This window comes from Spea bombifrons, chromosome 5 (assembly GCF_027358695.1).
Source record: "Spea bombifrons isolate aSpeBom1 chromosome 5, aSpeBom1.2.pri, whole genome shotgun sequence".
NCBI classification, from domain to species: Eukaryota; Metazoa; Chordata; class Amphibia; order Anura; family Pelobatidae; genus Spea; species Spea bombifrons.
Window position 1 is genome coordinate 7,958,097 of NC_071091.1, and position 23,657 is coordinate 7,981,753.

Below are 23,657 nucleotides of genomic sequence, written 5' to 3' on the forward strand. Positions count from 1 at the left end.
AGGCTGCAGTAGAATTGGTTTTTTTGGCGCTCCTATATAAAATAAGTGTTAATTTTAGTACTTACAGGTATTCAGGAGACATTTACAGGGAAAAAGCGCCTCAACCAGCAGACCCGAAAAAATGTGGCACCTGATTACCGGCTGAGCGTTACAGCTTTATGCTAGTGCTTCCACATTGCATTTAGGCAGTATCGCCCGACCCAATAAGGGGCAGTTAAAATAAATGACAATTTAGAAATTACATCATAACACACATTTAAACATAGCGGTACAGAAGGAGAAAGGAGTTTATATAACCCTGCAAATGAACAGCTTATATATCTCCATCCTCATGGACCATGTTTGTACATACAGATGTAAGGTATCTGGGGCTAGCACCGCCCACGCACACAGCTAGTCCTGCCCCTGATTAAGCCACGCTACCCCTCCCCAAACAGGGAGGACTGTGGGTAATGTATTTTAAAGGTTTCCAGTATGTGATGACAGCATCCAAATAGTCTGAATATTGGCTAGGGTGACCAGGCATCCCCGTTTTTAAGGAACAGTATTGAAAAATGAGAATTTCCCCTAAAAAGCAGCAGTTTGGTAGGTATGCGTGTGTTTATTCATTTTGTATATGTTAAATGAATGTTTTTATTCCTCCCCACTGGAACTGCACCGTTTATAAAAAAAAAAAGTAATAACAATGATAACTTACAGGAGCCTTTACAGCTTAATAATACACTTTCTATAATATAGTTCTTAATCAAATATAAATAATACATTATAAATATAATCATTCATATTATGTATTCATATAATACATTTATTAATATAATAAATACTGACATTAAAACTTGCATGTAAGTGGCAGGTATCTTGGTTACATTGCAGGCCGCGGTTGCTATGTACCCGGCTCAGCCGTCGCCCTGGTGACGCGCATACTGCGCCTGCGCGTTGGCTGTGACGCGGACTGTCATGGCGGCTACCTAGTTTGTGAGTTGCTGCCGAGATCGCCCATGGTAACCGAAAAAACGACGCAGGGAAGACGGGACCGGAGATGGCCATGCAGCACGGCAGGGTAATGCCTGTGATCTAGCATGTAACGGACTTACTATGGAGGATAGATATATATGCAGGAGGGGTGTATGTCTGAAGCGCTAGTGTATAACTCGTGTTGTCACCGATTTATAAAGCAATAGCATGTTGTCCTTTATGCTTCCATGTCAAAGAATATATATATATATATATATATATATATATATATATACACAGATAGGAGGTGTTTTTACTGTGCAATCACTCCTTTTGCCGTTTCCATGGTAACATCTTATTTTAGCAACTAAAACACCGGAGGCTCCATACTCTTTTTTCTTGTTCTTTCTATGGGATGATGGCTATAGAAGTTTTTTTTTTTCTCGAGAACCTGACATTTTTAAAAGTGATCAACAAAAAACAAATCAACCGATGGAATGGTCAGGTCAGCAGGATTATTGCGTCGGTTTCTATGGTGATAATACCACAATTAAATTTTTTTCGCCGCCACTTCATTTTATGCATAACTTTGTTCCCTTAATTTCCTTTGGGTAGTCCGGCACGCGTGGTGATATTATGGGATGCACAGCGGACGGATTCTCGCTGGTATCTGCTGAATCATCTGGCTGTGTTGTAGCTGAAGGGTTTTAATACAAGAAAACATCTAATTGACTCCCTTGTGTGTCCTTTAGTAAGAGTGACCAGAAGCGTATTATGATCGTGTACGGAGGAGGTACACGCGATTCGTATGGTAGCGCCTATTTAAGATTCTTTTTATCGCGTTTTCCTAAATAGAATCCACAGTTGAGGCTTGAGGAATGGAGATTTCAGCATAGGAAAGGGTTCTTCACCGTAAGAGCAATAAGGATATGGAATTCTCTGCCTGAGGATGTTGTATTATCTAACTCAGTAGTATTAGCAAATTGATAAAAGCTTTTCACTCCAAGCTAGGTACCATTTAACTGCAGGCGGCTGATACTTGGGACCATATTAGCACATATAATTCATTTCCAGAAGTTATCGTCCTTTTATTCTTTAACAAAAGACAAATGGCTTTCTGAAGCAATCAGCAACTTAACAATACAGGAGAGATAACATATTGGGAAGAAATGATCATATATTTATTGGAAAGTGGAAGTTCAGATGGCTGCTCCCATGGTGTTCACGTGAAGAATTAAGCTGTAAGAGGAAGGGTTTTGTGAAATAACAGATACGTTTTAAATCAGCCTTTATTGAAATATAATTAAAATACAATTTTAACAAATATTCTGATTTTGGTACCTTGAATAGGTGTTATGGTATTTGCTGATGATTTGGACAGCATGTGCTAGATGATGACATCATACAAGACATCATTGATGCTGGGGCTGGTTTCCCTCTCTGTCCTGCTTAGGTGCTTATTCCCATACCTGGGAACTCTCAGGGTTTTACTCAAATCTCAGTTGCACCGTCTAGAGCTGACTCAGTCATATTCTACGTTCATCTGATGACATCTAGCATTCCTAATTGGTGCTTTAGCTACTATTATGTTATTGTTGATATCCCTCTTTGAATGGATGTTATTAAATTAAGTGTTTCTTTAAATAATGACAAGTCAAGGTTACCATGAGAACTAGTTAAGAGAGTTAGTTAGACACTTGATGAGTCACTACTTAGGACCTGCATGTTGGACTGTTAAAGGGTTAACATTTAAAGAAGCGAAAATATAGAGACCTCGCACTCCGGATAAGTTTGGCAAAGTTCTTTTGAAAGTGCAGCAAGCGACGACATCAGGAGCGGCTTAACACGTTTCGTGCCTTGAATGGAGGTTAGTCGTAGGCGTTGAGCCTTAACATTTGTTCCTCTGCTGATCTAAATGTATCTTGAGTGCGAGATCGCTATACTTTTACTTCGTTGGTGATGCTTGTGGGAGCATCGCATGTCCTCTGCACCTGGCTCTGCGTGAAGGATTTGTCGGGTGGACTGATGGTTGCGGGACCGCTTGGAGTTGATACAGCGTGATAGCCCGTACAGGAACGCAGTTACTTAATACTTAAAGAGTCTCAGGGCCGGCTCATTTAGAAAGTTCCCCGGTGTGTTTTATTTCGTGGATCAGCAGTAGCTTTCTCTGTGCTAATTTAGAACATTCTCCCCACTCTGAACAAACACCTCTCACGTCTATTCACTAAAGAAAGGAGTTGTGGTTAAGGCTCCTTGACTTCACTATACATTAGGAAGGGTCCAACCCCCTGATCTTCTGTCGCTGGAAGTACTTGACTGGCCCTGTATAATGTATAGTTAAATCAGTGAAATGCCGTCAATGTTTCCCCACCCGTAGAATTATATGTTATGGCGGGACAGAATAGGCCCTCCTTGTTGGAGACATTTGCTAGTTGTGGCTCTTCTCAGTGAATAGTGAAGAACCACAACTCTCTCTTTAGTGAATAAACCCTTCTGTCTTCACAGGGACTCAATGCCCTGATATTACTCGATACTCGAGCGCCCGTCATCCCGAGTTCAGTATGGCCGCAGTGCCAGGGAAACCTGAGCCTTCAGAAATGTGGTGTTCATGGTCTGTCCCAATCCACTGGAATAGATGTTTTCTAAATCCAGACTAATTTAAAGTCATATAATAATAAATGAACACAGGTTTTTAATTTGTGGAGAGACCAACACTTGAACTCATTAGTCTAGTAAAACGGACTTTGCTTTGGTTACTCAGTGAGCTCCATCGGCTCTCAGGGACTTGGCCTGTTTCGTCTTTAGACTTAAATGACAGTAAACAACTTCTGTTATAAACGCTGATAGGCAAGTACGAGTCTCGACTGCTCGCCATCTGCCGCTGGGTAATCTGTAGCGAATCCCTTAATGCGCCACCGGATAATCTCTTTGACGTAATACCCTTATACATATTATGTTTGTGCAAGGTAATACCTAAATGGAAAGAATATATAATGGGGATACATAGCCTGATCTGACTTCCAATAACTAATAACTTATCATTCCTAAATCTAATTTGCATATTATTATTATCATAATAATAATAACCCATGTCTGTACCATGCAATAAAAGAGGCATACCTAATGTTTTCCCCGTTCCTTCTCTTTGTTTTTTAAGGTCAAGTCCAAGGAAGACACATGGAAAACAGAGGAGTTACAGAAACACTTAAAGGTAACGCAAAAATGTATCTTCCGTTATTACTGTTCTCTCTGACAATCAGGAGATATACTCTCAAAGTAAAATAAAAACAGTTTTGATGAAAGGTATTCTTATCCCTAAACTTAAGGATTTTGCATTATACCTCTGATTTAATAAATATACCTCTACAAAACATGGAATCCCATAGTGGTGTATTCTTCACTTTTTCCCCATTTGGGAGAGGCACCTCCTGTCTTAGAGAAAAAGACAACCAGAACCGAAGGCCATGTTCTTAATCATGTGCAATAGTAAGAAAGGTTACATACCTTTGTTTAAAGATGACTTCTGCCATTGTTTTATTACTTATAATAGATTAAATGAGTTTTAAAAGGTATTGTGCTGTACATTTTTTACATTTTTTCCAGAATATAATGTTTTCAGGCAGCTGGATATTATCCATTTGTATGCATTCAGGTCAGTGTGGTGTTTGAGCAGGAAAGTCGCGCAAAATATCACATGACTGACAGCAATGGCGGCCGACAGGTCCGCAAATAAAGGGAGTTTATTGGAACAAAATGAAATAACATTTTCTGTTAAGCGTTTCTACTTTTTATACAAATAATATAATAATATATTGTATTGTGTGGTGTTATAGGAGTTATGTTGAATTCACTGAAGAATAACTGATCTCTCTCGTTTAATTTTAACTTTTCTAATATGCAATATATAACATGCGTTATTTTACCACCTTTCCTTTGTTTGAGAAATGTGAACTCTTTTTTTTTTAATTGATTAATTTCTCAGGTTGTAGACTCTGAAAGACAGCATGATGGAAGGAAACATAGAGAAAGGAGGCATCACCGAGCTGAAGACAAAGATGAACTTATAGAGCGAAGACGCAAACATGGAGAGAAGGAAAGGAAAGAAGAAAAAGGGCACCAAAAATATTCTGAACGAGACAGACACTACGACAGAGACAGGGAAGGGGGTCGAGACCATCACACTGAAAAGGAAAAGCCAAGAGACAGGGAGCGAGATCGGAAGGCAGACAAGGAAAAGTATGAGTCTGACAGACAAAGAGTGAGAGAGAAAGACAAAGCAAGGGAGGGGAAATACAGCGGAGAAGATCTCGGTAAAATATCAAGAGTTTCTAAAGATTACAGAGAAGGTGAACTGACGGAGGGGAAGGAACGGAAACAAAGGGAGACTAGAGAGAGTCATGGTATGTTGGAGCTGGCAGCCGAGGTCTACAAAACCAATATAGTACTGTGCAAAAGATGATCCCACCGGCATGAACACCGTGCCCAGCGGTAATCAATGAAATGAATTGCCCATGGACATACATGGTTTCAAAACATTAATAAATGTATTGCAAGTTGATTATATATAAATACACATATACAGACGATTATTGATGCAATTTATTTATTTATTTTGTTTCCCTGTGGTGGTGCTAAGCTTAGATTTAAGGGACACTGTTGTTTTGTCAACTTTAGCAACTTAATGAAAAACTAAATATTTTCTTATTTTTTTGGTTTTAAGCATTGCTATTTAATGAGTGCAAAAGGTGAAACATTGATTTTTTTTAATGATTATATTTCAGAAAAAAACCATCACACGAGCGAAGACAGAGAAAGCAGACACAGGGAACGACGAGAAAAGGAAAGGAAAGTCCGAGAGGTATGTTTTGTAACAAACCTTATGAGGGTTGAAAGGTGTCTGGGCCGGTGTTAAGATAGAAAAGTCTGCCCAACTTTACAGTTATAGCTCCAACATGAATTAAAGAAAAAATTGGGATACAACTAAAGGCCCCCTAACTAAACATCTACGTTATTTATTAAAGAGTGAAGATTATGAGGACAGAGACTCACGACATAGAAAACACAGGGAGGATTTAAACGATCCAGACAGAGAGAGAAGAAGGCGCGAGAGGAAACAGGATGAGAGAGAGAAAAGGCACAGAAGCAGACGAGAGAAGGAGAGTCTGGAGAGTACGGCCATCCATGAACCGTTAGAAAATGCCCATACCTTACAGAAACTGAAGGAGAGGAGCCCTCGAGAACAAGCTTTACTTGATGGCGACAGCGCAAAGGGGCGCACCGAAAAGAAACACAAAACCGAACAACAAAATGAAAGAAGAAAAAGTGACCGCAAGGTATGTGTAGCCAGTTTTCTTTTTGGCAGCACCAGCCGAGCTTTCAAGCTGGGAAGGATGGAACGTACAGAGGTTAATGTATTTTGTTTAAAGAAGTAACTTTAATGTCAAAGTACAGATATGCACATCTGCTTGTTTTTTTCAGTGGGATTGTGATGGAAGAGACACTCCGCCCATCATATGTACTAAGGCATCCACATTATTCCTCTCCCCAGCCCCCAGCTCCTATGCTTATCATTAAGCCCAACACATCTCCTGCTTGCCGCAGTGCAGCGAGGCTGCGTGGGACAATAAAGTGTCCCTTATACTGTGATTTATAGACTACAGTGGCATCTTAAATATTTTATACCCAGCCAGTTTAGGGCCGCATTACAATTTATCATTCAGTTCAGGGTCGCTTTTTAGCCTTCGGCTGAATTACATTGTTCCGTTATTTTGGTATTTTAAGGTGCACCTGTCATACACAATGTATTTTTATTTCTTTTGTTTAATGTTCATTATGTGTGTGCACATCTCCCTTCATCCCCAAGCATGACTCAGGTGCACGGTGTTTACATGAGGAATGTATGCTTATGTGTGGTGAAAACCTCACATAAACATAGATATTTATTGATATAATATGTGTATTGACACTTTGATTATATTATGTGTTTGCTTTTTGACCCACTTCTCAATGCAGAACTTGGTGACATTTGTGGGTTTTCAAGCAGGAACAGCTTGTTCCACGTCTTGCCACAACATCTCAGTGGGGTTTATGGATTCATGGACCCAATCAAACATTGAGAGCTGTCCATGTCCTAACATATCAAAGCATCCCAGACACCGCCATGCTTGTCTGTTGGTATGAGTTTTTTTTCAAATGTGGAACTCAGTATGTCCTTTTGAACAGACATAGATGGGGCCATGTCACCCAAGAAGTTCCACTTTGAACTCATCTGTAAAAAGAATGTTCCAGAATTCTTAAGGAACATCCAGATGCGTTTTTGGCAAACTCTAGAGGAGAATTTCTATACTTCCTAGAAAGTGTCTGGTAATGGAGTCATGAATACTGAGCCTAGCTAGCCGTCGGAGTCTTGCAGATCGCTTCAGGAGATCTTAACCATTTTTATTCTTCGTGAGATTGGGCCACTCTAACCGCTGGACCTTTTCTTTGGTATTTTTTTTATTTCTAAAAATAAAACATTTGATTACTCAAATCATTTCTCATAACTTCCATCAAGGTCTTGCAGCTGTTAACCCAGGTTTCCATCCTCTGTTTATTTGGACCTGTTACAAAGAGGACAGATTACATCTAACGCGCCAGGAGACTTAACTCTCCTTTCGTTTGTTCCAGTCATCAAAATACTTATTAATAGACTTCCACTAACGCTTTCGTGTTAAAAACCACTACCTTTTTTGGGGTGTTTACAGCTAATTATGTGTGTGATGCAAATATATATCGAGTTAAACGGTTTATGTAGAAATGTATACATCTTCCACAAAATGTTGAAAGCCGTTCTATTTTGTAGAACCCTTTCGACTTGATCCGTGTTTTAGAGGTTAATCCAAGACCTGGATCTTTCTGCCAAAAAACCTTTCATCATCTTATACTGAAAGAAAATATCGACCAGACCCTCTGTGATGTGTGAAACATTGAGCCAGATGCAAACAACGCGATTACATTATTTTTTTCCTTTGAAAGTCGTTCAAACTGAGATTTTTACAAGCCCGGTTTCACACCAGGTTTTGAAACTAAAGACCCTTTTCGAAATTGATTAAGAAAAATCGCTGTATCTTCTCAAAAGATGCTTAAGTATCACAGCTCGTAATTCATCAATAAAACATACAAATAATTGGTAACAAAAAAAAACCCAACATGGCGGCTATGAGTTTATAAAGGGCAACACACTGCGGAGTGTCCTCATCAGTACCCTTTTACTCGGTGCCCAAGTACTCTTTATGAATACGAAAGCCTATTCTTATAGCTTTTTGTGTATATTTAACACCCAAGGGGACAGTTCCTTCAGCAAAGCCAAAATGCGGAGGTGCAATGGGGCCAATTCACCCCGTAACGATAAGTCCCTTAGGAAATCTCTCCAATTTGTCTTTACTTAGGCAATCGCTCCCCAGGCATACCGTTTAGTTCATGTTTCCACCTTTTACCTGTATTTCAACAGCACATTCCTCTGATGATGCGACTATGTTTAGGTTCAACTTTATTTTTTGTGAAGCATAAAGGTAAAGACCGTAGAGAAAGCATCACAGCCTAGTTTATGGTCATTAGTTACCCTAATATGTGAAAGACTAAACGTAGCAGATGCAGGAGTGATTTATAAAGGTTTCTCAGGCGAAAAACAGATGCAGAATTTCAATAAAGTACCGTATTGGCTCGAATATAGGCCGCACTTTTTCCCCCCACTTTAAGTCTTTAAAGTCGGGGTGCGGCCTATATTTGGGGTCTAGCGCCCGGGCAGGCAGCGGGATTAGGATACAGGTCCCCCGCAGCGGTGCAGGGGACCTGCATCCTACTCCCCGATACGCTCAGACAGCCTCCCCTGCCAGCACTTCCCACGGCGGGGGGTGCCGGCACGGGAGGTTGTCTAAGCGCATCGTGCGGACTGTCCGCACGATTCGTTTTACCTCTGCCCCCCCCCCGGACTTACTGGAGCAGACTCCCGGGTGTCTTGCGGGGCCGGCGGGGGACATCTACGCAATACGCGTATACAACTTCCGGTGCCGGCACATCCAGTGCCGCACCGGAAGTTGTATTGCGTAGATTTCCCCCGCCGGCCCCGCAAGACACCCGGGAGTCTGCTCCGGTAAGTCGGGGGGGGGGGCAGAGGAGGACAGCAGCATATCTCGGGGAGGGAGGACAGTGGCAGCATATCTCGGGGAGGGAGGACAGTGGTAGCATATCTCGGGGGGGGGGGACAGAGTGGCAGCATGTTTTTTAGGTGCTTTTTTAAAGAAAAAAACTTTTTCTTTAAAAAAAGCACCAAACTTTTAGGGTGCGGCCTATATACGGGGGCGGCCTATATCCGAGCCAATACGGTATATGAATAGATTTGCAAACGTTTCTAGGATGTGACAGACGCTTCAAAAAGTACATCTATGAATGAAAACAAAGCCACACACCCCTGTGAATATGGAACGTATATACGTTTAATGCCAAGCAGTTGCTCTCCTTGTTGGGTCTTTAACACAGTAAGTGCTTATAGGTCAAAATAACTAGGTTCCTACGTGTACATATCCATTACAGTTAAGTTACCGATTGATTAAAGCATCTTCAACTAGATTTAATGAAATGTTGGTAATAAACTGAGTGTTTTCTCAAATATTTCTGTTTTAATATTTAAGGGGACAGACAAAGAGGAAGCCTCTGATGCAGCCTATGATGACTCCACAAATTATGAAGAGGACTTTGAGGTTTGTAAGGAGCGCAGGCAGTTACACTCCTGACTATGTGATCTGTTGTAATAAATGCTTTCAGTTAGAAGAACTATTGTTTTCATGTCAAACAATCAAAAACTGTTTTAAAAAGATAGTAGAAGGATGTAATTTATTAAGCTCATTTAATGTCCGCTTTTTGAGTGTTTTATGGATGTTTTAAGGCTCTGGAGGGCTTGGTGGCTGCAGTCGCGTTTCATAACCGCTATGCATTATTTGAGGAAAAAAAATATAAATATGAATGAGACATGATTAAATATTCATGGAAATGGAACAATGTTAGAAATTATGTTACATTCAGCTGAGTGGTTTGAACAGAAACTTTCAAAGATGAAAGACAGCTGTAGTCGTATCTTCCTGACGCTGCGTAGTCCATTTCTTATTATTGGTATTGTATTATTTTGATTTCTTTTAGGATTACGAGGATGATTTTGAAGACGAAAGTGACCACGAGGAAAAGGAACCTGTAAAAATTCAAGAAAGTATTCCCCGTTTGAAGAATCCAGAAATAGAAGCCATTCAAAAGGCTATGACTTTGGAAAATGAAACGATTGCCTCGTTTAATTCAACACAGAAAATAAAACTCAATGAGCAAGAACTTCACCAAAAAGGTTAGTAGTAGTAGATCATTAGATGGACCTTCTGTACCCGATGATCAACCTTTTATTGTTGGTAACGTTTTTAATGCGGAAGTTTGTTTGTTTGCTCTTTTTTGTACTCCTTTCATATTAAAACGTAGAACTTGATGGCCCGTAAGAACCATCTGGATTTCCTTGTGTTAAAATCATGCACTTCATGCTTTAGTTTAGGAGTTAGCATTCCTTGGTATTCCAGCCTTTCAGGACTAAAATACAAATCAGATTCGGTCCACATGGGTGGACCACAAAATGTTTTAGTTGTTGCGGATTCTAAGAATGTCAGAAACCAGCATAGACTTCAAACCATGGCATTGCCTTTACTAACAATCTGCTTTCTGTTTCAATTTTCTTTTTTTTGTAGAACCACCAAGTGTTCCAAATAAAGGGGGTCACCGGGGTGTTTTTATAGACTTTGGGTCTGCAAAGCAAAAGCAAGTTAACAGCCAAATAGCTTCTAAACTAAAGTAAGTACGTATGCTTCTTATTGCAAAATTCATTTTTTTTATATAATATGAAATATAATCATTTTCTTAAGGTATAAAGATATACATTTAGACTATGTCCAGTTATAACAATAAAAATGGATAAAGACATAGGGAGATGTTTTCTCACCCACCTCTTTTAAGCACGCTAACCCGTCATGTCGAAAACTCACGCATGTTTTAGGTATGTTAACCTATTACTTCCACATGTAGAGTTAGTATAGGTCTGTGTAGGTTCCTATGTTGACTCTTTTATTTAATTTGATTTAAATTCTCGGTTACTTATAATAAGGAGTCAGTTCACTACTTTATGGTCTCTTTCAATCTATTTAAGATGTGTGGTTATTCCTAGATGTCTGGTGCTTGTATATAAATTATAGCTATAAATCCTGTAGTTCTAACTTGGTTAAACAGAGGCTTCAACTATTATGGTTCTATACCTCTTGTTAACGCTGTATGATTACTATGGTCTGTGTGTTTGCTTGGTGAATGTTTGTAGTGGATTAAGAGCTGGAGACCCATTATTGGATGGCCTTTTGTAATCAAACTTTCCTTACCTTAACTTAAACATAAATAACATAATCATTTTTATTTTTCCTTGATACTAAAGAAAACGCAGCACAGATATTCTACGACTGGTTGACTTGGATTTCTCCTCCACCGTTTCTTTGCTTGACCTCGCTCCTGTGAAGGAGTACGACATGTACATTCGAAATTTTGGTAAAACCAATACAAAGCAGGTATATGTATATTAATACTAATTTAGAGATCTGATGAGTCAGCGTAGCATATGAATTTGCAGTGACTCATAAACATCTGTACAGGAGAATGTAAAACATGAGCTCAAGCAAAACATATCTTTTTTTATTCTTTGTCCCACAACACTATCTGGCAACCCCCTCCCACACACACACAACACTACTTTGCAGCCCCTACCAAACACAATGCCATACTGCACCAATCTACACCCTGCACGCAACGTCATCCAGCAGCTCCTTCACTATGGGTCAGCACCAATCCTTCCCACATGATGCAGAAACTCCTCCATCCCACTGCGCGTTTACTGGATAGCCTTGCTGGTAAACAATCATGTTTTATCATGTTTCAAAGTACTCACTTTGAATCGGATTGACAGACAAATTGGAATCTAGAGTCTACCAATCAGCATCTTTTCAGTCAAAAAACATAATTTTTTTGTTGGGTAATCTCTGATACTTCTGTGCTCATAACTAAAACAGGAAAGCCTGATGTTAATTGCAATTCATTTGGAAATCCTAACTTTTTGTACGAAGTCTGTCCATTGTTACACAGACCCAGCAATGGATACTTAGGTAGCGAGAATTTTGCTCATCCAAAAGTGAATGCTAAATGTTGACTGATTCACTTTTACCAGAGACACCTTTTTAGGTTTTGCTGGACCCAGTCCTTGTTAAATTTTGTTTGGCCAAAGAGTTTTACTTGATTATCTCTGCTGATAAATTGGCAGTGAGGTTGTTGGCATGAGCGTGACATTTAGTGAATAGATAACTATGCATGTATAATGTGTGTGTGCATGAATGGTTCAGTGGCTTCTTCTTCTTAATAAATATGTGCACCTACCCTATTACATGTACATTAACAATTGTATTCTGTGCAGATAGCACTAGAGAATGTGACTGCGCTTTATAAATGAAATATAAAGAGAATACCAAATCGAATAGACTTTTATAGTATTCACCCTCTTCTGCTCTCCAGTGATATGCATGTGCTAGAAGTGCTGAGAGACTAACATCGCCCCGACAGATGCTAAAAATATATATAAAAAAACACTTTACACTTTAGGCTGTTGGGGAAAAAGAACCACAAGTAATCTTGTAAATAGCTTGAGTCCGGATAAGACCCCATTTCAATGTTTCGATCTGAAAAGAACCCAGTCCGATCTCCACAGTTGATTTTAGAGAGTGAAAGAATGTGACGGGAGTCACATTATTATTATTATTATTATTATTATTATCTTTTTTATTTATATAGCGCCAACAGTTTATGCAGCGCTTAATACAATACAGATATTCAAGGGGTCTGGCAAGAAGAGAATTGACAGACTAAGACAAACCAAAACATTAGGAGAGAGCCCAGCTCGCAAGCTTACAATCTTGAGGGATGTACCATTGTTTTTACCTCTACACATAGAATAAAGACAACCAATAAGACACAGATTTCTATAAAACAGTATTTTAAATCCCACTGATGTACGAATGCATATAACCTCCTCGTTCTTTTACAGGCTTATGTGCAGTGCAACGAAGACTGTGTTGACAGAGACATTCAAACTGAAGAAATAGATATCATGGAAAAGTGGACCCAGCACCCGGGAGAGAGCGCTGTGGTCTGCGGAGGTCGGTATTTTAGAGCTGTTCCTGTCCTACAATAACTTTATTAGTGATATATGTATGTGATATATGCACTGCTTTATAGCTTTAAGTACATTTCAGCTGCTTCTGGAGTATTAAGTGTATCAGCACTTCAGAATATAACATAGAACAGCACATTTATTGAATGGAAAACATGAACATAGGAAATATACAACACATACATAAATCTGGATACAGAAACATAGAATTTAATGACAGTTAATAACCAATCTGCGTGTTTTTCCCCTGCTCAAAAAGGTCATTAGTCCCCTCTATGATTCAGGAGCCATAGCCCTATCCCATGTATGTTTAAATTCCTTTACTCTATTCCAGGCTGTGGGTAATAGATGAGTGAAACGGCCTCCCAGCAGAAGCAGAGGAAAACTTCCTTAAATTTTATCTAAGGCTTTGAACCCCTATTACTTTTTAAACTCAAGCATTCATACTCATGAGACATGAGACTGTAAACTTGTATACCTATCAAATGCTGTCACATGTGTAAGTGTTTCCTAAAATGTGCCATAAACAAAGCGTTGTGTAGATTGTTACTTAGATATTCACCGTTTGCTGTAACTTCTCACCTTTTTTCTTAGGGTCCAGAAATGAAGCAGCAGATGGTAAGGACCCAGTAGCACAGCTCAACTCCCAAAGATTAACAAGCTTTCTTCGCTCCTCTTGCCAGGTAAACGTCTTCTTCTGGGTTTATCTGCAGATAGTTAGTAACAACCCTGTTGTTTCATCCCAAAAAGCATAAGAAACAATTTACGTATTTACCAGTTATCCATCTGGAAAGTTACTCTAAATAAGTTTAATTACCAAATGTTACCATATATTATATGAGATCCGTATATTTTGCTATGAAATGTGAGCCTATTTTGATCAAAGGATCCAAACTACGCAATACATGCACGTTATAATGTTCATTCCAATGACTGTAACTAATTTTAACTGTTTTAGGTCATCGCGGTTCTGCTTGAAGAAGAACGTGCCGAAAGACGATCAGAATTTAAGCTCCAGTCCAAGGAACCTTGTATGTCAATCAGCGACGGCTGCTTCCAGTTAAATACCGACTTGCCATTTCTTCAAGGTAAAGTATACATCCCGAGTAAAAATGATTCAGTCTAAATGTGGGGTAGTCCTCAAATGTGTTTGACAGTACACAATAAAACTATTAAAGTCAGCAGCTTTCAAAAGTATATTTAAAGGGTTAATCGTTACACATTGACTTGTGCAAATGAACCAAAATGATTTGGAGAAAGTTATGTTTCTTGCTCTTTCGGTTCAGATGAAATTCAGGGGGCTTTTTCCGTCCGGAAAAGAGAATTTGTTGTCGCTGTCTCCCTATTTCCTTCGCCAACCGTTTCCGTGTCCCTTTGCGACAGCCGCCAGAATCTGAAGTCTAACCGTTGTCTTTGATGGAATTATAGTAAACTCTTCATGGATGAAACGTCCCTCTTGTTTTCTCTGTGTTACCAGGTCGCGTAGTCCGCAGATTACAGTTCTCTGAAGCTCAGCGACACCTATTACTCTCAGTACACGGCTCCTGTAACAGCAATGGCCCCGTCAACAAGTTCATTATTTGTGTGTGGAACATATGGGAACCCACGGCTCCTCAGAAGGTTCTGGTCTGTGAGTCTGAGGTATGATTATTCTCTGAAATTAGGAATTCTCTGGATGTTTGTGATCGTTCCTACAAAGTTGAATGTATAGACAAAGCATATAATACAGAAGACCTGCTTGCCGAATATTGAATACATGCTGCAACGCTCAACACGATCCTAAAAAAACAATCATGAGTTCTGTGTCTGTGTCCCGTAGGTGAAATGTTGCTGTTTCAGCCCTGGGAAGGCGGCTCTTGTGTTTGCCGGGACCGCGGATGGTTCGGTAATGATCTGGGACCTGCGAGAAGACGTCAGCATGCATCGGACAATGAAGCTGGGGGACGCCAGCTGGACTTTCAGATCCGCCACGTTTTCTACCGGTTAGTAACCTGCTGACCTTCTCCTAATTTCACATACCTGTTCCTTAAATGAATTTCAATTATGTTTAAAACTATACTCTAGATTAGTCATAGAAAAAAATTAAGATACTTTTTCTAAGTGAAGGGAATTGCACAAATAAAGCATGATATTGTGAGGTCATTAGCAATAATAATCACCTCAAAATTAACATGAATAACAATAAAATAATAATAGTTTAATTTTTTTTATTTATTTATTTAAAAAACCACTTGTAGCTGAGGCATGAGTTTTTTGAATGAGATTAAATGCTTAACCTTCTGTGTTGTGCAGTTGATCCCCTGCTTGCTTAACGTGCAAGAAGAGCTAAGCTGGCCCTGTATAAAGCATAGTTGTTGTGGGGGGACTTCTTGAGTCGCCTCACAGGTTTTAATATACATTATTCAGGGCTAGCTCTTCTTGCAGAAGGTGAAATGTCCAGTTACAGTTCATTTTGGGTTAGCTAAATTGGAGTGTATTTTGCTATTACATTTTCATGTTGTTGATGCTGTTTCAGATCTGGCATTTTTATTATTTACCAAGTTCAACCAAAACTTAAGAAGCTTTTTCATTGTTTCTATTATGGGCTATAATAATTATTTTTGCTAATTTCTTTCAGTAATTGAGTTATTTTCCTTAATACCAAACACTGTTCTGGCATTTGTGGTATAAATCAGTTTAATTTTATAAATGCTAATAACCCACTGCTGTCTCCTTTTTGTGTTTTTACTTCTGTCTTGATTTGCATCCTTATAACTTATTTCAAATTATTTTGGGGGGGGGGCCTTTTCTTGTTTTATTTTTTTTAATAAATGTACCTTGTATTTGGGGTCTCCAAAAAAATCACCTTTTGTCTCTGATCTCCTGTTTTCGTGTTTTCTGTTTTTCAACCACATAGACCAGAGATTAACCTTAAAAAGCTCTTCACTTTTGATTATTCCGTTTGTGAATGAGACGCAAGGATATTAAAATAAAGTTCATCTAATCCCTTAATCATTGCAGATGGAGTCTACACAAATGTTAACCACTCAAGCCCGGTAAAAGCAATGGATCCAGTACTGAGTGCGGTGACTAAAGAAGCCTCGCTCTCTTCCCAGGAAGGTACAGACCGGAACATCCAGCCGTGATGGGCCGTTTGCAATCGGCTGCATTGACGAAGCTTAGAAACCATTTTATTCTTCTTAATTTATTTCCACAGAGGTATCGGGATTGTCATTCCAAATAGCATCGTTAGATGAATCTGGACATCTTATATTATGGGTGAGCGTACAAAATAAACATTTTTGAGTCTTTAGTATCATTTTGATACATGATGATTTATGTAAATGTACTTTAACCTGTTATGTTTAAACATAACCACTGTGTGATCAACGGACTGTCGCGGCGACATAGAACCAATGCAGTCCTTTGGGATGGGAGCAAATCCGCAGTCATGTGACAGCCCAGTGACCAATCACAGCTCACACGACAAAGCCAATGTTCATACATGGCTCTAGGCCTGAAAGATGGGGCTCTGTGTCCTCGCCAGCTTGGGCCATGTCTATTTAGATGTTTCACATGATGCTGTTATCATGCCCCAGTGCTTCAAAATATAGAGGATTTAATCATTAGCCAGTAGCCATGGTCAGTTCCAAGTCATGAAAGTAGTAATGTTTCTTGGATTTACTAACACTGCTAGGGCCGCAGTTGACCAAGAAGGAAATCGAGGCTTTCCACGTATAAAAACAATCCATCGCAGCACAACAAATGTCACATCATCTCCACCTGTGATTTCAATCGCCTTTAACGTGTCTTTTTATCTTATTGTTTCTTCTTCTCTTCAGGTGGTGGTGGAGTTAAGAAAAGACGATATGGCCGGCTCACAGAATGATTTAGGTACGTGCGTGCGTGTATCCCGTGTGTGTGTATGTATCCCGTGTGTTCCCATCCATCATAAGCACTTCTTCTGATTTTATGGCACCCTAATTCTCTGTTGTTTAGTAGTTTAGTTGTAGTTTAGTTATATTGTTCTATCTGTTTTATTTTGGATGGTGTTATTGGACATACATGGGAGATTTGAGCTTTTTCTCAAACCTCTCACACGCATGTATATGTGTAGATCCTATCATAATTTCTTTAAAAATAGTGTAATTGGGTCATGCCTTAAGTTTAATTGTATTAACTTTATGACTGATAAATGTGTGAATATATACGATACATATTTCAGTCAATATGGACGCATGTTTTCCTGTCTTCAGTCACCTGCGTTTTGCTAGCGTACATGTGATTGGCAGCCCCCTCATTGACTTTCTACTGGCCATGTGCAGGGGGTTTACAAACTAACGCTACCTGGTTTAAGTGGAGACGGCCAGGGAAAAAAGTGCCATTTGGGAACAAGACTTCTATTTTTTGCATAGTGTTTTTATTGGTGTTATTTTATCTCCTATGTATACTCTGTCGACAATGAACTCTATTGCATGTTTGAAATATTGACCTTTTTCAGGTCTGATTCCTGGAGGCAAAGTGAAGTTAGTTTATAGTTCCTCTATATTTCTCGATGGCAGGTGGGTGCAAATGTCTCTTTCCTGCGTATGCTCAATATTTGTTCGATATGTTAATTAATTTAGCGTAATAGTAAATAGATTTAGTTTTTTTTTTGCTTTAATTCCTTGAGGTAATAATGATAACTTCTCTGATCCTGTCACGCTTTTTCTTTTTCATTAAGGTGGACCCGTTAAATACTTAGACTTTACTATATAGTATGTAGTGAAGCTGTATCAGCAAGTGTATGTGATTAAAGGAATGAATGAGTATATGAATATTTGTGAATGAGTGTGTGTGTGATAGCATGGATGTGTAAGTGTGGGGGGGATAACATGGCATAGGAAGCCTGTAATCATACTCCTATCATGCTCAGCCATACCCAGATTCCAGCATGTACTGGCTGACTTGACATGATAGGGTTGTGATTGCTGTTTGCAATTATATATATGATTTTTTTGGTGTGTAAGACAGAAAAAAACAATAGCAATATATATATATATATATATATATATATATATATATATATATAAAAAATTAACCGCACACTCTGCTGGAATCTGGGTATGCCTGGGCATGATAGGAGTGTGATTGCTGTTAATCATATATATATATAATAATGTTATTGATTTTTTTTGTCTAATTTTGGTGTGTTACTTTTAATAAAAGTGTGACTTTTTTGTTTTTGGGGTCATTTTCGGTTTCGGGCAAGTGAATTGTCAGTTTCGGTCCAGAATTTTAATTTTGGTGCATCCCTAATACTTGCTCTTAACCACTCAACGTCGTTGTCATTTTTTTCATCTAGCTTTTTCCCCAAAGATGTCCTGTCGCTTGGTCCTCCTCAGACCCTGAATGTTAAGTTTCTTCCTCAGGACTCTAATCATTTCTTCGTCGGAACTGATATTGTAAGTGACGTGCGTTTCTTGTCATTCAAAACAGTCTGATGCACCCTGACATCCAACGGACAGCCAACGGACCAGTTAATTATTGCTCTATTGTATATACCAACCAAGTTATTTTATAGCCTCATCTGTCCGGACCAAAAAAAAAAACCAAAACCGTTGATTCTGTTTGTATTACATCATTTATTTAATACGTTTCTAAACTGTACGCGGCCCTCCCCACTAAAAAGTGAAAAACCCTGCTGAATAGTAATTTACGCGCATGACCATGGATGTATTGATTATTTTATAATAGGGAATTGTAACTCATGGCACAAGATATGGATTAATGGAACCTCCGAGGCATTATAAACCTCTGCACGGCAGGATCAGACCATCACATGTCATCGCGATGGATTTCTCTCCTTTTCATGTTCCTGCATTTCTGGTAACATATCCTGGCTTTATTTCGTACCTACTAATAGTTTCATGAAACATTTAAGCCGCATGTTTACGCCGTGTTCATAATGGAACCATCCTGGGAAAATAGCCCAGTATATTCTTTATTCTTTAACGTCTCATGCAGCTGATAAACCTCTAGGTGGGCTTCAGGGAATGATACACTTATACCTCATGCCGGGCTCTCCATGCAGGTAACCAGCTTGTCTAATAAATTAACCGGCATTTCCCTACTAAAAATTAACCCTGGACACACCAGATGAGTTTCTAAAGTCAGTCTAGCATGTGAATATGTTAATCTCTGGGACATGAGAAGAATAATATCTTCTTAGGCTGATATCGCCATCTTGTTTATTTGCTAATAATGGGTTTCTTTGTTGTATTCTTTAAGGCAGGGTGTTCAGACGGTTGTATACGGTTACATACGACCTACGCAGAGTTCCCGGCCATGCAGTGGGATCAGAGCACCAACGGACAGGCGGTGGCTGCAGTACAGTGGTCTCTGACGAGACCCTCCGTTTTCTTTGTGTTGGATGCTGCAGGTTGTATATACGTGTGGGATTTGCTGCAGAACGATTTGCAACCAGTGGCCAAGGAATCCGTGTTGTCCGATCAGTAAGTAGAGAGAAATCTTCTCGAAATGTGAATGTGAACGTTGAGAATACGTCTTAAACCCTTCGAAGCCTCAGAGAATTCAAGTCAGTGAAAGCATAGTGTAATCTGTAAACTTTTTTAATGCCGTAGACGCAATGAAAGAGTTAACACAATCCGTTGAACTCTTTTAAAGTAGATCCGTCAGCTGCGCATGTTTTAGACTTGTTAACTTCAATCAACGTTCAGCAAAAACTGTCTCCTGCGTAGTAAAGATGGCTACTTCCGCTGTCATTGACATAGTGTGCATATATACGGTATATATAATATAAAGAACAAAGCAATAATCCACGCATGCTCGGCATATTCTTGCTTTGTGTTGTGTTTATTGGGCATTATTATTCTAGCAGCAGCCGGGGAATGTGAATTTGTATGCCTTTTTATGCTCTTTAGGTTGTGCGCTCCCATAGTTTATATTTTGTGGTGGGCATAAATAAAAGCTGTCCCATTTAACATAAGTTTTTGCTTATCTAAACAGGCCAAAGAATCTGAAAAACGTTGACGCTTTTAAAATGGTAAATCTGAATATTTTTCCCCATTTCTCCAGGATTACCAGTATGGCTGTTTTTGGTGAACCAGAGAAGACCGATAGCCTGATGGGTCTGGCTCTGGCTAAAGCCTCCGGGCGAGTGGAAGTCCAGTACATCAAAAAGCAGTGGGCTAAGCCTCAGCCGAAAGAGAACGACAAGCTATGCCTCATTCTATATTAGCAATGATATATATTTGTATATAATAACCACAGTTTGTACGATACAACTGCATAATTTATTGTAAAGTTCCATATATATATATATATATATTTTTATATTGACACTTATTTTACCTTCTTGCACTTTCTGTATTAAAGTGGGACAGTTCAAACCACCAAATTTGTAAATTTGCAAAGAATTTAACGGAAACCTTGAAACAAGTTGCCCAATCTTTCGATGCTTGTTCCGTAACCTATAGAATGCTCCGGCGGTGTGGTCGGGGTTGCTTCTGTGGTCAGTAGGTTGTTACTTTTAAGGAACTTCTTTAAATTACAAGGTTAAAACACATATATTCAGTTTGTATGAGAACTGTCTGCACCCCACGCTTTATTTCCAGGGGAACACTCGTGTTGGTTACCTTGCCACGGTTCTATGTAAGAATCATATCACATTGCCAAGGTGTTTGAGAACCTCCCAGTCACACATGGTGGTGCCAACAAACTACTTCTGGATGAAGACGGGTGATATCTTTTTAATGGTTAGAAGTTCTGAGTTTTAGCTCTCAACTCCCTTCCATGAAAATAGAACATTTGCCAAATTCATTATCTTTGCTAAATTTTTCATTGCCGTGGAACGCAGGAATATAGTCCGGTCACTTCAGCGTCAAATGCTGTATTCTTTTCTACCTGGGGAACACGGTATGATACAAACAACAAATTTAATCACCTATGTGACCCACTTTGGGGTTTATTCACTAAAGTGGGACCTGACAGGAGAGTTGTGCTTTCATATCCCTGAATTCAGTGTTTATTATGAAGGGCCACCCCTGCATCATGTATAGTTCAAACAGAGAGATAACTGAAGGTTGATCCTTCATAATGTAAAGAAAGTCAGTGAGACCAAACTCCAACTCGCTTGCCAACTCCCTCTTTAGTGAGTTAACCTCTGTGACTGCGAGTGCCGTAACAGCCCTGTCTGTGAGATTTTATTTAGTGAATAAGACCCCATGATATCACACTACCATAGAGGTCTCAGTTTCTGCATTCATATTTTCATTCCTGTTTGAGATACAGGATATTGATATATTTTGTAACATTAGTTCCCCATTAATGTCGTTTTGTGGGATTTTTTTCACCTGACATATATTTCCTAGCACTTTAAAAATACTATTTTTCTATGATTCCAAGGAACATGTGTATACAAAGCCCAAAAATATTACTGAAAATAAAAGATGATTAAATGTCTTATGTGTGATTTGGTTAATATTGAAATTAAAACGTATTGTAAAACACAATCGACTTACTTAAAGGTACTTAAACTATTTCAGGACAACAGACGTGGCCTTTTACTTATTGGCCATTTATTTTATTTTACATTTTATTACATAAGATTTAAAACCCCTAACTGAGCCACATTGTGCGGTTAAATTTTCATTTACTGAAAAAAAATAAAGCTTAAAAGTGCCATTGCTGCCTTTTTTATGTACACATTTAAATTTTATAATACTGCATAAATAGAGAAATTAGATTGTTGCGTTAGTCTCTGCAAGTAACAAAATGTGACATTTTTATTAGTTTTAGCTTCTACCAGCAGGTGGCAGTATTGTCATATATATATATATATATATATATATATATATATATAGATATAGATATATATAGATATAGAGTAGAGGTTGTAGCCGTATTAGTCCAGTGGTGTCAATATCAAATAACAGATGGAATAAGTATCTTGTGATAATACCTTTTTTATTGGACTAACAGAATTTTAGAATGACAAGCTTTCGGGAGCTCTTCTCCCTTTCTCAAGTCTAAAGCATATCTGAGCAAAACGACACATAGAATTCAATGTAGTGTGGCAGGAGAGGGGGGGGTGCTTACTACCCAGATCTGATAAGGGAGGGTGAGATGTTGTAAAAGTATGTGTCCCTCCAGAGGGTCATAAATGTTCTGAGTAGGGAATTTGGAGGGGGGTTTTTAGCACTGCTGAAGATAAATTAACAAAAAAAAAAAAAAAAACATAAGATGGTAGTGCTAACATATAGGGAATAGGAATGCAGTGATGAATATAAGAATGGGATGGGAATGTATATGTGTACACATGTTGTCATATATACAGGTACATATAGATGAACATGGTGCATTAAAAATACAGTACATATAGCAGGTGGGGGGGTTATGTAAAACCTGTGTAGTGGGACAGGAAACCCAAATCGACATTGAGTCCTCTATTCTTGCTGTTGAATAGTTGAATCATTCTGACTTCAAATGTTTGTCTTTCTTTGGTATTACTGAAGTCCCCTTTCAGTACTTTGATTTTTAGGTCCTTGAAGGTCACTATCTACCACCTCTGCCCCTTCTCACTGCCTTCCCCCCCTCTGCCTCTTCTCTCTGCCTTTCCCTCACCACCTCTCCCTACTTCTCGGTATCCTTACTTACCTTGTTGAGTCCTGCGGTGGGAGCGGGAGGCGTGTCTTCTCGCTCTGGATGTTAAATAAAGTTAAAACAACAAAAAAAAACAACGATGCTTTAATTTAAGTCCCGGGCAGGGGCGCCGAGCGCTTGCTCATGAAGTTTTCAGCAGCTGCTCGGCGCCCCTCGCTCTCCGTGACTCCGTCGCGGTGCCGGTGTTTCATGCTGAGTTTAAAAAAAATATAGATAGATATAGATATATATATATATATATATCGTATTTGCTTGATTATAAGACGAGGGGTATTTTTCAGAGCATTTTCTCTGGAAAAAACCTTGTCTTATAATTGAACAAATACGGTGTGTGTATATATATATAATTAGTATCTCAACCTCATGCTGACGAGTCCCATTAACGACGATATAGCTGTCCATGAGTGGTGATCTGGCTACTGCACCCAGAGCCGGCCTGGGTGGACTACTCCTGTGGCGCCCCCCCATCCCAAAAAAGTAAAGGAAAAAAATCTTGTCACAAAACTCCCCTTTCTCACTATCTACCACCTCTGCCCCTTCTCACTGCCTTCCCCCCCTCTGCCTCTTCTCTCTGCCTTTCCCTCACCACCTCTCCCTACTTCTCGGTATCCTTACTTACCTTGTTGAGTCCTGCGGTGGGAGCGGGAGGCGTGTCTTCTCGCTCTGGATGTTAAATAAAGTTAAAACAACAAAAAAAAACAACGATGCTTTAATTTAAGTCCCGGGCAGGGGCGCCGAGCGCTTGCTCATGAAGTTTTCAGCAGCTGCTCGGCGCCCCTCGCTCTCCGTGACT

General features: G+C 39.3%; 1 protein-coding gene across 1 annotated transcript; it reads left to right on the top strand.

Annotated features, from left to right (window-relative positions):
- The first annotated feature begins 930 nt into the window (after positions 1 to 930).
- Positions 931 to 20,528, top strand: DYNC2I1 (dynein 2 intermediate chain 1). Its single transcript, XM_053468453.1, has 22 exons — positions 931 to 1,060; positions 4,112 to 4,165; positions 4,937 to 5,354; positions 5,736 to 5,812; positions 5,976 to 6,287; positions 9,624 to 9,692; positions 10,129 to 10,324; positions 10,713 to 10,815; positions 11,444 to 11,573; positions 13,097 to 13,208; positions 13,817 to 13,905; positions 14,181 to 14,310; positions 14,700 to 14,863; positions 15,042 to 15,204; positions 16,223 to 16,321; positions 16,419 to 16,480; positions 17,044 to 17,095; positions 17,703 to 17,763; positions 18,546 to 18,645; positions 18,938 to 19,069; positions 19,472 to 19,695; positions 20,279 to 20,528. Exons 1-22 carry the CDS (start codon positions 1,040 to 1,042, stop codon positions 20,439 to 20,441), a joined length of 2,931 nt encoding a protein of 976 aa, XP_053324428.1. The 5' UTR covers positions 931 to 1,039; the 3' UTR covers positions 20,442 to 20,528.
- Positions 20,529 to 23,657: the final 3,129 nt, after the last annotated feature.